The sequence below is a fragment of the Muntiacus reevesi genome, chromosome 4 (assembly GCF_963930625.1).
Source record: "Muntiacus reevesi chromosome 4, mMunRee1.1, whole genome shotgun sequence".
Classification (NCBI taxonomy): domain Eukaryota; kingdom Metazoa; phylum Chordata; class Mammalia; order Artiodactyla; family Cervidae; genus Muntiacus; species Muntiacus reevesi.
The window spans coordinates 39872088-39886130 of record NC_089252.1 but is presented as its reverse complement, the minus strand read 5'-3'; the positions used below and the strand labels follow the sequence as shown (position 1 = coordinate 39886130).

At 49.2% G+C, this 14043-nt stretch overlaps 1 protein-coding gene across 1 annotated transcript in view; it reads right to left on the bottom strand.

The window, feature by feature from the left end:
• RAB31 (RAB31, member RAS oncogene family) overlaps nucleotides 1-13127 on the bottom strand; it is an 80691-nt gene extending 67564 nt beyond the window's left edge. Inside the window, exon 1 of the mRNA XM_065932585.1 lies at nucleotides 12928-13127. Coding sequence (XP_065788657.1) covers nucleotides 12928-12966 — 39 coding nt within the window. The 5' untranslated portion in view covers nucleotides 12967-13127. The remainder of the gene's footprint in view (nucleotides 1-12927) is intronic.
• Nucleotides 13128-14043: the final 916 nt, after the last annotated feature.

The following is a 14043-nucleotide window of genomic DNA, read 5'->3' as shown; positions in this document are numbered from 1 at the left end:
TGCTCATTAATATTAATATTTGTTCCATGAGCAAACCAATCAACTAGATCATACTTGCAGCCCTGGATGCCCAAGACCCGTGTACCATTCAGTCCCCAAAAGCAGCTTCCTTCACACGATTCCTAAGTTTTCCTGAATCTGGTAGATTCAGAAATCAGTGCATTTTTTTAATAGAACAATACAGAGTCCATAAACAGACCCAAATACATACGGGGACTTCATTTATGATAAAAAAAAAATAACATACCAGACCAGTGAATAATGATGAACTAATCAATAAACAGCATTAAAATAACTACCTAGACATTTGGAGTAAAGAAAAAAAATCTGAATCTCAATCTGACTCTTTGTACCAAAATAAATTTCACATGATAAAAAAAAAAAATTAAGACACTATGAATGAACAAGAGAAAAATTAAAATACAAGTTAAAATTTTACAACATTAGAATATGGAAGTACTTTCTAAGCAAGACATAAACACCAAAACCATAAAGGAAAATATTGACATATTTGACTAAATAAAGATTTTAAAATATTAATATGATTTTTAATTCAGTAAAAATAAAGTAAACTAGAGAGCAACAAATTGAAGAAAGGCTTGTGCAATACAAATGACAAAGGGTTTGGTTTCTTAATATACAAAGAGTTCTCACAAGTCAATAAGAAAAATAACCCAATAAAAATTAGGTAAATGATGTGAATGTGTAGGTAACAAGAAATATAGCTAGTCAATAAACATCAAAAGATTCTCAGAATCATCCATAATTAAAGAAATCAAACCAGAACAGGTTATCATCTTTTATCTATAACATCAGCAAAGATAAAAAGTTTTGATGATATTCAGTGTTGGTAAAGGTGCAGAAAATCATTCATAAACACTTACTGAGAATATTCTGGTTTTTAATTTTGGGGGGCTATGCCTTATAGCTTGTGAGATCTTAAGGTTTCCTGATCATGGATTGAACCTGGGTTCTGGCAGTGGAAGCACAGAGTCCTAGCCATAAGGCCTCCAGGGAATTCCCAGGAATATTCTGCTCTGAGATCTGGACATTTACATAGGTCAGTTTAATTTGTAAAAATCCATGCATACTATAAGATCTGTGAGTTTTTTTGCAAGAACATGACACTTCAGTACAAAAATGTAAAGAATATGTTACATCACCATGAGATATCACCTTACACCTGTTAGAATGGTCATCACCAAAAAGACAAGAGACAACAGGTTGTAGTGAAAAGGGAACCCTTGTGCTCTGTGGTGAGAATGTAAATTGGTCTAACACTATGGAAAATAATATTGAGGTTCCTCAAAAAATTAAAAATAGATCTAACATATGATCTAGTAATTCCATTTCTGGGCTTATACCCAAAGGAAATGAACACAGGATTTCAATGAAATATCTGTAACCCATATTAACCACAATATTATTCACAAGAGCCCAGATATGGAAACAATCCAAACGCTCATCAATGAATGAATGAATTAAAAAGGATGTGGTACATACAGACAAGAGAGTATTATTCAGCCATGAGGAAGGAAGACATCCTCTCATCTGTGACCACATGGATGGACCTTGAGCACATGATGCTATGCGACATAAGTCAGAGAAAGACCAGTACTGGGTGCTACCACTTATATATTAAACCTGTAAAAAACAGTAAAATGGTGGTAACCAGGGGATGGGGGTTCAGCAGGGTTGGGGGGGGAAGACTGCTATTGTTAAGGGCGCAAAGTTGTAACAAGTAGTGAATAAGCCATTGAGATTTAAGGCACAGTATGACGGATAGACAAAAATTGTACTATAATTATGCAATGTGACATATACGACTACATCAGCAATCGTATTACAACACGTAAGTGTATACACACCTAATCTTAAACTCAGTGGTAATTTGCCTGCCAAGGCAGGACACGCAGAAGACTCGGGTTCAGTCCCTGGGTCAGAAAGATCCCCTGGAAGAGGAACTGGCAACCCACTCCAGTATTCTTGCCTGGAAAATCCCATGGACAGAGGAGCCTGGTGGGCTACAGTCCATGGGGTTGCAAAGGGTCGGACTCAACAGAGTGACTGAGCTCGTACCTTAAACTTATCCAGTGTTAATGTCAGATTTATTTATTTTTTAAATTAAAGAGTATGTTACAAATCAGGTCAAATTCATGAAAAGGATGAAGTTCTACAACATCACACAGTAAATCAAAAGCTATTACTTATCACCTATGCCTTGCCAGATCCCATGGCTAAGCAGATTAAATAAAACTTAATTGGAGATTGTTTTGTGCAAAGAATCTACTTAGACTCTCTTAAGCCTCAAGATTATCAGGTGTAAAATAGTTTTCGGAAGAGGAATTTTCAACATGACACGCCAGGCCGGGTCAGAGGGGTTGTCTGTGAAAACTGCCAGCATCTTACAAAGCGGGAATCTGGATGCCAGTAGCTATGTGATCTCCCAGGGGAATCGAGCTAGGACGTGACAAAGCCAGAGCAAGCCACGTCTGCCGACCCAAGGGTGACCCAGTGTCCACTGTGCTCAGCTGGCAGGAGGCCCATCTAGCTGTGAAGACAGTTGAACTGCAGCCCTAGAAACTCCTAATGTCTTCAACTCCACCATCCAGCAGGTTGATCACAGTTTGCGAACCAACACTTTCTGAAACAATTATAGCACTTAACACATATCCCCTGAGGGAGTGAAGGAAAAAAGGCCTGGAATCCAGGGCTTCCTGAACACGAGCTGGAAAAGGGGCAACGGAAAAAGCTGAGCCCAAGGTCCCCCTGCACACACAGCCCTGTGATGTCCGGGATGCCTGGGACTTAACAAAGCTCATCTCACACCACAGAGCAAGGGCAGGGGCTGCCACGCAGGGCTGACCGAGGACCGAATGCAACAACTCAGGGGCCAGACCACACACTTGCCCCTGCGAGGCGCTAGCGGGACCCAGGGCAGGCCGGCGCCACTGTCGCAAGCACGGGGTGTCCTGCACGCGTCCCGGCCTCCCTGCAGACACCACTTCACATCTTCACGGCTCATTCAGGCCAGTCATCTCACCTCCCCCACCCTGGCCAGAACCCTGACGTTGGGTGTGTTTCCCTTTTCTTTCAGGGAGGATACTCACTCCATAGGGTCGCCCAGAGTCGGACCCAACCGAACGACTAGCACTTTCACTTTCTTATCCAGGGAAGTACTTCAAACCTGGTTCAATTTGATGAATTATTTTATTTCTTTATTTTTGTGACCCCATTCTACTGTGCCACATGCCAATCTGAACAAGTAATTTATGACTGAGAAAGTCTGCAGCCCAGCAAAGAGGCTGCATGCGCTGGTTCCAGGGCCATGCGGAGCTGGTTGTAATCCTCCAAAGCTCACTTATTATTATTATTATTATTATTATTATTATTATTATCAGCTGGGAGTCTTTGTGCTGTTATCTGGCCCCGAGCTTCAGTTTCCTTTAATGCACGATGCGGGTGAAACGCTGGTCCAGTGCAACAGACTGAAAAAGAGATGGAGTCTAATCCTCCCTTTGCTCCTGGGCTGGCCGTCCGACCCGATCAGTGAAATGTGACAGAAAGGACATTCTGTGATCTATGAGCAAGGAGCCTGTTAGCATCCACCCAAAGCTCATGGAACAGAAGCCGAACAGGACCCTGTGGGGCCCTCGTGGGCACAAAAGCCTTTCTTTGTCCCTCGTTTCTTGTTTGTAGGAAAAAGGCTTCGGCCTCCTAGACCTTCCCCGCGTTCCAAAGGGCAGACTCAAGCAGTTTCTAATTGTGGGAGGGAGGAGATGCAGAAACAAAGGAAAAGCACACAGGAAATAGTAGTCCAGCCTTGGGGCAGGGTCCTGGTTCCTCCTCAAGGGATGCCCAGAAAATATCTCTGAGCTCTTTTGCAGGAAGTAAGGCTCTACCCAGGCTGTTGTTGCTGTTCAGTTCCTCAGTTGTGTCTCACTCTTTGAGACCCCATGGACCACACCACACTAGGCTTCTCTGTCCTTCACCATCACCTGGAGCTTGCTCAAACACACCGAGTCGGTGATGTTATCCAACCATCTCATCCTCTGTCGCCCCCTTCTCCTCTTGCCTTCTATCTTTCCCAGCATCAGGGTCTTTTCCAAGGAGTTGGCTCTTTGCATCAGGTAGCCAAAGTATTGCCAGAGAATGTTCAAACTACCGCTCATCTCTCATGCTAGCAAGGTCATGCTCAAAATCCTCTCACCCCAGTGGAGGATGCTAACTTCAGGTTGAGCACAAGATTCCTGGAGCACAACCTGCTTCCTGCTCTTACCCCAAATTTTTCTATAAAACTCTTCCCCCCAAACCATTGAGGAGTGCAGACTTTTTTGAGCATGATCTGTTTGTTCTCCTTGCTCAGTCCTGCAATACCCCTTTCTCTGCTGCAAACTGTGACATTTCAGTTTGTTTGGCCTCACTGTGTCATGTTTGAAAACTTGAGTTCACAACACAACTCCTGACCTGGAGATGACCAGCCACCGTGGAGGGAGTCTGACTGCCCTGAGACTCCACACTGTGAGGAAGTCCACGTGACGGCATGGAGAAGCCACGTGAAGGCAGATGTCTGGTCATCCACTGGGTGCAGCCAGCCCAGCCCAAGCGACCACAACTTCGGCTCCAGCCCCGGCCACCATCTGAGCAAGGACTGCCCATCTGAGCCCAGTCAGCCCCCAGAGCAGTCGGAGAGGAGGAACAATAAACTGTTGTTTTAAGCACTAAGTTTGGGGTGCAAAGCAATGGAAAGCCAAAACACTCAGCACGGTATCTGGCGTGTGAGTCACCCTCGGTACATGTCAGCTGTCCTGATTACAGAAATACTCATAAACTAGAGTAATTTCAAGACATCCCGCTTCATCCAAGGCATTCTGAAGTGCTTTCCTTTTTTTCTTTTTCTTTTTAATTTTTAAATTTATTTTGAATTGGAGGATAATTGCTTTACAATGTTGTATTCGTTTCTGCCATACAACAACATGAATCAGCCACAGGGTTACATGTGTCCCCTCCCTCTTGAACCTTCCTCCTACCTCCCATCCCATCCCACCCCTCTAGGTTTGTCACAGAGCACCAGGCTGAGCTCCCTGTGTTATACGCAACGTCCCATTAGCTAGCTACTTTACACAGGGTAATGTGTTTATTTCAATGCTACTCTCTCAAAGCACTTTCTTGCCTGAGAAAGAACAGAGTAAGTTTTGGCTTCAATTCCAGGCCTGTGTTCAATCTTCCTCAACTGTTACTGATGTCGCTGTTGCTGTGATCAGGGCTGAGGGCAACTGCAAATTATTATGGTGCTTGTAAGTTTATAATTACTGTTTTTCTTCTATCCATGGATAATTTTAATAAGGAAGAAGTCGAGGACGTACAGAGAAGACACCAGCAGAGCATCTGTAACTACAGCGCTCTCAAGCAAGACTAAGGGTGTGCACGTGGTTAGTTGTGACACAATAACTACCATTAACAAATTGTAAGCACAGGGCTGACAGGAGTAAAATGCACAATCATGCAATTCACACCAATACAGCAACATGTTCAAATCATAAATTATATCTATTATAACTTTAGCAAGACTTTCAAAAATATTTCTATCCTTACTGAAAAAAGATTCTACTAGTTATCTTACTAAGATTAACCTAACCTGAGGTGGAGATCTAGAAATAATACACTCCATCTTTTTAAAGCAATGTCTTTCTTTAAAAAAAATATTCTCTGGACTGTGCTTCTGGGGCCCTTTTAAGGCTCTACAAGCTCCATTCCCTTACCTGGCAATTGAGCATCATGTGACATGATGTCATGTGACATCTCAGGGGTCTCCTGGTGCTGTTACTTCACCTCCCCTTCCAGTTCTATCAGCTCAAGGACCCTGATGGGCTTGAAACCCAGGGACAGAGCCTCCCTCAGCATCCCAGCTCTGTGGCAAGTCCTCATACCTGCACACAGCTGTAAGGGTCTCTGTTCAACCCCACAGCACTCTTCCCATTAGTGAACTCCCCGCTTACTTTATACAGATCCCTTTTTAAAAACTAAAACAAGAAGCCTCGGGAAATGCCTGCGTTACTCCCCACAGGGTGAGCTGGCCGGGTTTCTGGTCTATACTGGCAGCAGAAGAAAAGGTCACTCGCTGGGACTCAGCACACCCCCTGCTCAGAGGGTTGGAAAGCAGACTCAGAAACATTTTCCTCTAAGAGCTCAACCCTGATGTCTCTATAAAGGACAGACTGATGATTCACCCATGAGAAGTGGAGAGAATAAGGAAACACAATGATGGAAGACTGTGGGGCTGAAAAGCACAGAGGAAACCAGGGAGCAGGACAGCGGGCTGGATGCTGATCATAAAGTGAAGGAGTCATCTGAACATGAAAGACAGGAAGAGAAGAACCATCAGGAGGTGGCCGTGAGATGAAGGAGGGCAGCCGTCTGTGGGACTTCCATCGTACCTGAGGCAACAAGACCCGGGCAAGGCAGTACAGTTCCATGTCCTAACAAAGAGACGAAGTTCAAGGTGTCATTCTGGTGAGGACCCTGTCTCTGCCATCTCACCCCAATCCCTCCCCAACCTCATCATTAGGTTCAAAATTCAATGAAGAACTCAGATAATGAAAAAAAAAAAGTAGCTTTTCAGAAGTTTGTTATGAAAAAGTTTAGAAACTATCTTAGCTCCTAAAATGAAAGGGGTCTGTGAAGTATTTAACTTTGATGCTATGAGATGTTCTTCAAAAACACACAAAGAGACTTTCTTAATTAAGCTTGCTATAAATGTAAATGCCCTGGCCAATTGTTTGATAAGAAAGGGAGGAAGGAGAACAAGAAAGGCTTTGCTCTCTTCTCTTGCCAGCAGAGGGCAAATGTTATGTGACACTGTGTGTGTGTCTGTGTGCGTAAGCCTAGGTCTTCATCCTCTCACTCCCTCACTCATATGTCTTTCCTCTTATCTTCTCCTCCCCATCCCCTCCCCCACCCTCCATCCCTCCTTCCTCCTCCCCTTCCAATGCTGGCTGGTGAAGAGGCACTTTTCAGGACCAGGGATCTCATTTGCATGTCCTCATTAGGCTAGCGACTCCATGAGAGCAGAAAGGAAGTTATTCTGGAAAACTCAGGTGTCTGTTTCTTCTAGAAAAACAGACTATTGATACAAAGGGAACCAGCTCCCCAGATCTTGCTCAAAGGAAAGAAAGTAGGAGGGACGTGACCTCCCCTAGGTTCTACCAGCCCGGTCATCCAGACGCCTCCAAGGAGACTGAAAGTGGCCCAGGCTGCATTCTAGCTTAGATCTAGGGTAAGCAGAAGGCACAGCGGTGACCTCCAGTGAACTGGGAGACGGCTGGGCCTCAGGAGCAAGGAAACTGATCAGAAAAGACTCCTGGGGTCCGAAGGTTCCGCGGGGAGAAGCTCTCCAGGGGACTCTAATGTTAAATCCCACTTTTCTGTATTTCTGCCAACAAACTCCTCAGGACACCTGCGACTCTCAGCAGCTTTAGCACTCAAGTGGGGAAAATAAATCATCTGGTCTGTTAGGAGGTGGTCAGTGCTCACGGAAAAAGACTGTGCCCAGAGCCCCGAGGGGAGAACTGGGCGGGCTCGGCATCTCACTCACCCCCAGTAGATTTCAGTCTACACCTTCAGTCCCTGCTAAAGCGCCAGACCCACAAGCTCAAGGCCCTTTGTGCTGTTCAGACACACCATTGCACAGTCAGAGAGGCCAGGAGTGTTCACTGGGAGAGAGTCATAGAGCTAAACGAGAAAGATGTTTCCACATTATACATGAGCACAGAAAAAAATAAGGCCGTTCAACATCACCTACATGGTCTTCCCACCTGAACCCAGAAGAAGCAACGAGGAAACAAAACAGAAACATTGAGACCAGGACTTTGTACAAGACAACTGGCCTGGATGCTTCAGAGGTGCCAGTGTCATGGTGGGAAAACAAGAGAGGGACTGTCTCAGATGAAAGAGGTGAGAATACAATGTAACACGCAATCCCTGACTATAGAGTCCATGGGATCTCAGAGTCGGACACGACTGAGTGACTTTCGTGGCTGTCCTGTCCACCTGCTGCCACCCTCAGCTCCCGGAACGAAAGAAGCTGTCGATAATCAGCGGATAACTGAGGGAAGGAAAATGAGTGAAAGTCGCCCAGTCGTGTCCGACTCTTTGAGACCCCATGGACTATACAGTCCATGGAATTCTCCAGGCCAGAATACTGGAGTGGGTAGCTATTCCCTTCTCCAGGGGATCTTCCCAACCTGGAGATGGAACCCAGGTCTCCCTCATTGCAGGTGGATTCTTAACCAGCTGAGCCACCAGGGAACCCCGAGGGAAGGAAAGCCTATTCCAATTTCTACCACATGCGACAAATTATACAAACTCAGACAAAAGGAAGTGGAGTTAGTTAGACATTAGTCTAACCTGTCAAACACAACTGAACTTGAAGACCTTTTCTAATGCCTGAGCTCAAATCTCCTCACATCCTGGTACCTTAAGGAGTAGGTTTCCCTGCTGGTTCAGATGGTAAAGAATCTGCCTGTAATGCAGGAGACCCGGTTTTGATCCCTGGTCTAGAAGATCCCCTGAAGAAGGGAATGGCAACCAACTCCAGTATTCTTACCTGGAGAATTCCATGGACAGGGGAGCCTGGCAGGCTACAGTCCATGGGGTTTGCAAAAAGTCAGATATGACTGAACAGCTTAGCAGCAGCACCACCAACAGAACCTCAGACTTAGACAACGCTGATGGTGGCCTGGGCGGTTCCTCCCCATGCTATGCATGTGTTCCTTCCTCAAGGACCCCACATGTTCACACCACCTTACAGAATACTGTCAGTAATGGGTGCTCACCCTCACCCAGAGCAGCCAGGCCAGGGTCCATGGGTCAGGCTGATCTGCTTCTTGTGAGCAGCCTCGTGGGTTCTGGTGCCCCCGGGGACCCCTCAGCCCTCTCTGGTGAAGTTCTCACCACCCAGATGTCACAGCGAATCCCAGGGACTTGCCTGCTCTTCGAACAGAGGCCAGAGGAGAGGCCTCACCAGGTCCCTGACGGCTGCAGAGGAAGTGGCAGAAATCTCTAAACTGTTGTCAAGACAACCTAAGTCCAAATATAAATCTCTTTGGGATTCCATTCGGAAGCAGTTTTTAAGTGCGCACACCCAGAGGAAATAATAAAAGAAAAGAAAGCGCCTCTCCCCATCCCCTGGCCCTACCCCTCCTTCCCCTCCTCTTTCTCTCTCTCTCTCTCTCCCCTCCTGCTTTTTGCCACGTGGTGATGTGTGTTAAAAATGCAAACTGGGACGCTTTCCACTTTTGGGGTTGGAACAGCTGCTGCCTCAATATTGTTTTTGTTAGTTTTTTTTTTAAACATACTTTGCTGTTTTTAATGGAGTTGTTTTTTAACTACGTGTTTCATAATACTGAGATTCACAAAGCGGGAAGACTGGCACTTTAATTGGCAAGAGTGAGACTCATGGGTCCTAAGAGTCCAACTCCAACAGTCTGCTGCCCAGCTCAATCCCAAGACAGCCAGGCTTATCCCAGGGAAGGGAACTCAAGAAGGCACAGGAGAAATATGACCAAGTCCTCCCATGGAAACAACAAGAGCCAAGAATTTCTAACAGGTAGCTTAAATACACCCCACGCTCTCAGTCCTTTGTTTTTCCAAGAGCACAAAGCATTCGGGGAATGCTCCATAGATGGCTGTGGTTCCATGTGGGAGCACGCACCAAGAGAAGTGAGATCAGGGTTCTGAACCCCAGGGCCTAACAGCAGGGTTCTGAAAGGCACAGGTGCATGCCACCTGGCACACCCCGCTGTCACCTGCTGCAAGTGACCCTCGGGTCAGGAATCTTCACCCACGTGAGGATCTTTAGCTCAGAGTGGGGTACGCCTGCACCACCCAAGCTGAGCACAACCATGGCCTTAAATGGGAAACAGATCCCCCAGCGATCACCGAGTGACAGGGATAATCACTCGGTGATTAAAGGACCAGCCCCTCAGCCTCTCGGGTGAGCCAGCAAGGCAGCAGCTAAATGGTCCTGCTGCCATCACCTGCTCAATTGGGCTGACAGACAGTGATGCTGGCAGCGGGCATGGCTGCAAGGGCCTAAGATTTCAGGAAGGTGTGGCAGTGGCTGAAAACAGGAAGCTGAGTGTTGATTATATGCAAGACTTCATCCACAAAAGACAGGCTGCCCATACAAAGAACAGAGGAACCAGGGCTCCTGTTAAAATTCTGAGAGAACCATGAGCTTGGCACCGAATCTCTTTTCCTGGGGCTGATCCACAGGATTCTCTCTCATGTGGATCTGCCAAGAGAGCAAACCAGCAGTTAGACTGGCTTTGGCCACACCCAGTGCGATCTCAGGGCTTCCCTAGTGGCTCAGTGATAAAAGAATCTGCCTGCAATGCAGGAGACTTGGGTTCAATCCCTGGGTAGGGAAGATCCCCTAGAGGAGGAAATGGCAACCCACTCCAGTATTCTTGCCTGCGAAATCCCATAGACAGAGGAGCCTGGCGGGCTACAGTCCATGGGGTCGCAAAAGAGCCAGACATGACTTAGCGACTAAACCACCATCACCACCAGCATTATCTCACCCAGAGCATCACCCTGCTTGAGAAACAGCTGAGAACCTAGCTGTCACACACAACAGGATGGGACCAGCCAAACTGGGGGACTTAAGATACATTACTCAGTGTGATAACAAGAGCAATGGCCCTTTCCGAGATTTCAAATAAATGGCTTCTGATCTGAACAAGAATAAAACCTAGAGCCTCTCAAAAAAAGAAGACCACAGATACACGGTGATGGGATAGAAACTTCAAAGTCTTCATCTGTTCAGATTTATCTTCCTGAACTGCTGTGGGGCTGTTCTTTTCTTTCAAGCCCAGCCTCCTACCTTTGGGCCTCTGCAAAGGACCAGCACACAAGGAAAGGCATTGTCTCCAGGAAGTCACTGAACAAGTGCCTGCCATCCTTAGAGATAAGGCAAAAAGAAGTGCAGGGGCTTCCCCCAGCTTTCTCATCTCCCAGGCTTGCTAACCATCATCCTGGGTAGGAGGAAATGGCGCTGTGTATCTTAGGAGATCGTCTGCTCTAGTCCTCTGCCTTAAACGGGACGATGCTATCACGTCCATATCATGGAGGCCGTCTTCAAGATACTTTTCCAGAACTACACAACCAGTGAGCAGGAGAGCATAAAAACCCAGGCTTGCTGCTTTGGATCAGGACTCTTCCTACCTGATTGTAGAAGGAAACAGACTTATCTATAAGCAGAAAAATTGAACATAATTAATGTGCTGGGACAAGCATATCATTTCTGACTTTCTGACACACACAACACACGTCAAAGTTGCCTCTTGGTTCCTGGGGACCAGATCTTCTGAGTCTTTGAAGCGCTTCCTGGAGGCTGAAATGACTCCTCAGGAGGAAAACACACGATTCCTGGAATTTGTGTCTGGCTTATGTTAGAGAGCCTGGCAGTTGGTGACACCTACCCCTGCAACTCCGACAAAGGTCAACAGAGGGAGGCCAGGACAGTATCCACCAGATCCAGGCCATGGCCCAACATAGGGGCAGGCACAGAGAAGAGAGGGCCTCTGCCTGATGCCCCTGGATGAATCAGGAGACCAAGGCCAACCGGACAACCTAGTGTAAATGGGACTTTAGCAAAGGACAGTGAGGGCTGACCTCCCCAGGTTCCAGAATGGCCTCCAGGGAGTCCAGACAGCCCCCTGTTGTTGCTGTTCAGTCACTCACTCTTTGAGACCCCAAGGATTGCAGTACGCCAGGCTTCCCTGTCCTTCACCATCTCCTGGAATTTGCTCAAACTCATATCCATTGAGTCAGTGATGCCATCCAACCAACTCATCCTCTGTTGCCCCCTTCTCCTCCTGCCCTCAGCCCTTCCCAGCATCAGGGTCCGGGGCAATCCGGTCCTAACCTAGAACCATTCCTTCTTTATCTGCTTCTGCACAGCCCTCTTGACAGACCAGCTAGCACTGCTTTGATATAAACAGAACCGGTCCAACCTTTGCTGCTTTTTTCGGAAACTGTTTTCTTGGGAGACCAGAACTGCCAAGGGCTGAACACTAGGCGTCCGTGCCAAAAGCTGCTAAAACCAGGGCTGAAAACCAGCTCTTCCCAAGGAAGCAATTCCGGAATGCGGTGTGGGTACCCAAGAGGGAGCGATCCAAAACGCCAGCTCAATTCCCTGAGCACTCCCCGGGGGCAGGTCCGCACCACTGGGCAGTCTGTGTCCGTCTTTGTTTCCGGCTTCTTCCACGTTTCTCTGGGCTCAGAAGGACCCACTTTGGGAGGGGAAGTGGGGACACCCGGGGAGGACTCTGTCGTCCTGCCCTGATCCGCAGCACGAAAAGTTTTCTACGGCGGTTCTCCCTCTACATTCCCGCCAGGTCGTCCCCTCGCGCATTTTTTCACCCCGAGTTGAGCTTTGTTGTTTTCTTTTTTTTTTAAGTAAATAAACTAATTGCCCCCAGGAGGCAAAAGGATTCCGCGCCTTGGCTGAGTAACTTAAAGTTTCCGCCGGAAGGAAATTATCAAAGGCGAAGGAGAAAGCCCACGGAGGCGGGGTCCTGGCCTGGTGTCACCGCGGAGGGGTCCCCGGCCCGGCGCGGGCCGAGAGGACGAGGGCTCCGGGAACGCGGGCGCGGCGAGGGGACGAGCCAGGAAGCGCCCGAGAGAGGCTCGGACCGGACCCGGCGGGGCCGGGACAGGGAGCGGGCCGGCGAAGGGAGGTGCGCGCAGGGGACACGGGGGGCGCACGGACGTGGTGGGGGGCGTGCTGGTTGGGGGGCGGGGCGGGGGAAGTTGAAGACAAGGGGGCGCGGGGAAGCGGGGACGAGGAGGGCGCGGGGAAGAGGGTGACTAAGAGGACGCTGGGGGTAGGGGGGCGCGCGGCCCCGGAGGCGCAGGACTCACCCCAAGAAGACACACTTTGAGCTCTCGGATGGCCATCATGAGCTCGGGGCCGGGCCGGGCAGGGGCTCCGCATCCTCCGGGGCCGACACGCTCCGCGCCCCGCCAGCCGGCTCCTGCGGTCCCCGCCTTCCCTCGCGCCGCCCGCGGGCGGATCCACGGCAGCTGCTATTTCTGGGCCTCTGGCCGCGCCGAGGGTCACGTGGCCGCCGCCGGCTCCTCCCGGGGGTGCGGGGAACTTCGCCCGCCGGCTCCCAGGACCGCCCCTTACGGCGTCAGCCCCCGGGCCCCCGCCCGCGTGCCCCTGGCGTCCTGGCACCCGGCCTCCTCCTTCCGGCCAGCCCGGCCTCGGACCCAGCTCAGCAGAGCTCACACGACCCCCGGCCCCCGGCTCCCAGGCCACGGGGTGGAGGGAGGACCAGTCTGGCCCGCGGAGGCGGCGGCCCACGACTGGACACTGCATCCCCCTCGGTAAAGGGGATGTTGTCCACCCGGGATCTGCGGGGAGCACTCTGAGGCCTAAGAGCACTGGACAGAGGCAGTCGGACGGAAGGAGGGTCTGACCTTGCAGCCCGCCTCTCCCGCAGTTACTCGTGTTGTGGGGAGGGGGCTTCAGTGTACCCCCAGGTCGCTTGCCAGCCTCAGCCCCACGTTCGCTTTTCCATATGTCATCGGAAGTGATTCTAGAAGCAAAGGCCTATTCCTCCCCCCAGAGCAGGCTGGTCCGCCTCTGAAAGGGGAAGCGCATTGTAGGCAGGAAGCTGATGCACAGAAAGGCTGCAACTCGGGGTCAGGCCCCCGGCCAGAAACAGGCGGCTTGGCGGAACTTTTGTATCCTTCCAAGGCAGGCTTGGGGGTCTGCGGGCTTGTCTCCACAGTGGCCCGCGCACCTCATCCACTACAGAAATGTCAGCTTTTTGGACATAGGTACTTGAGTTAGGTGTGGCATTTCAGATTGGAAACAACTTTCTTTAAACTTTATCCCCTAACCAAACTCTCAGACCTCTGTCCTGACCTTGCAGTTCTCCAGTGAACCACCCTCCCACCTTGATTATCTGGGTTTTGCTCCCAGTGAGGCCACGTTGAAGCTACCCACCACCCAGGTGACCCCATGCTGTG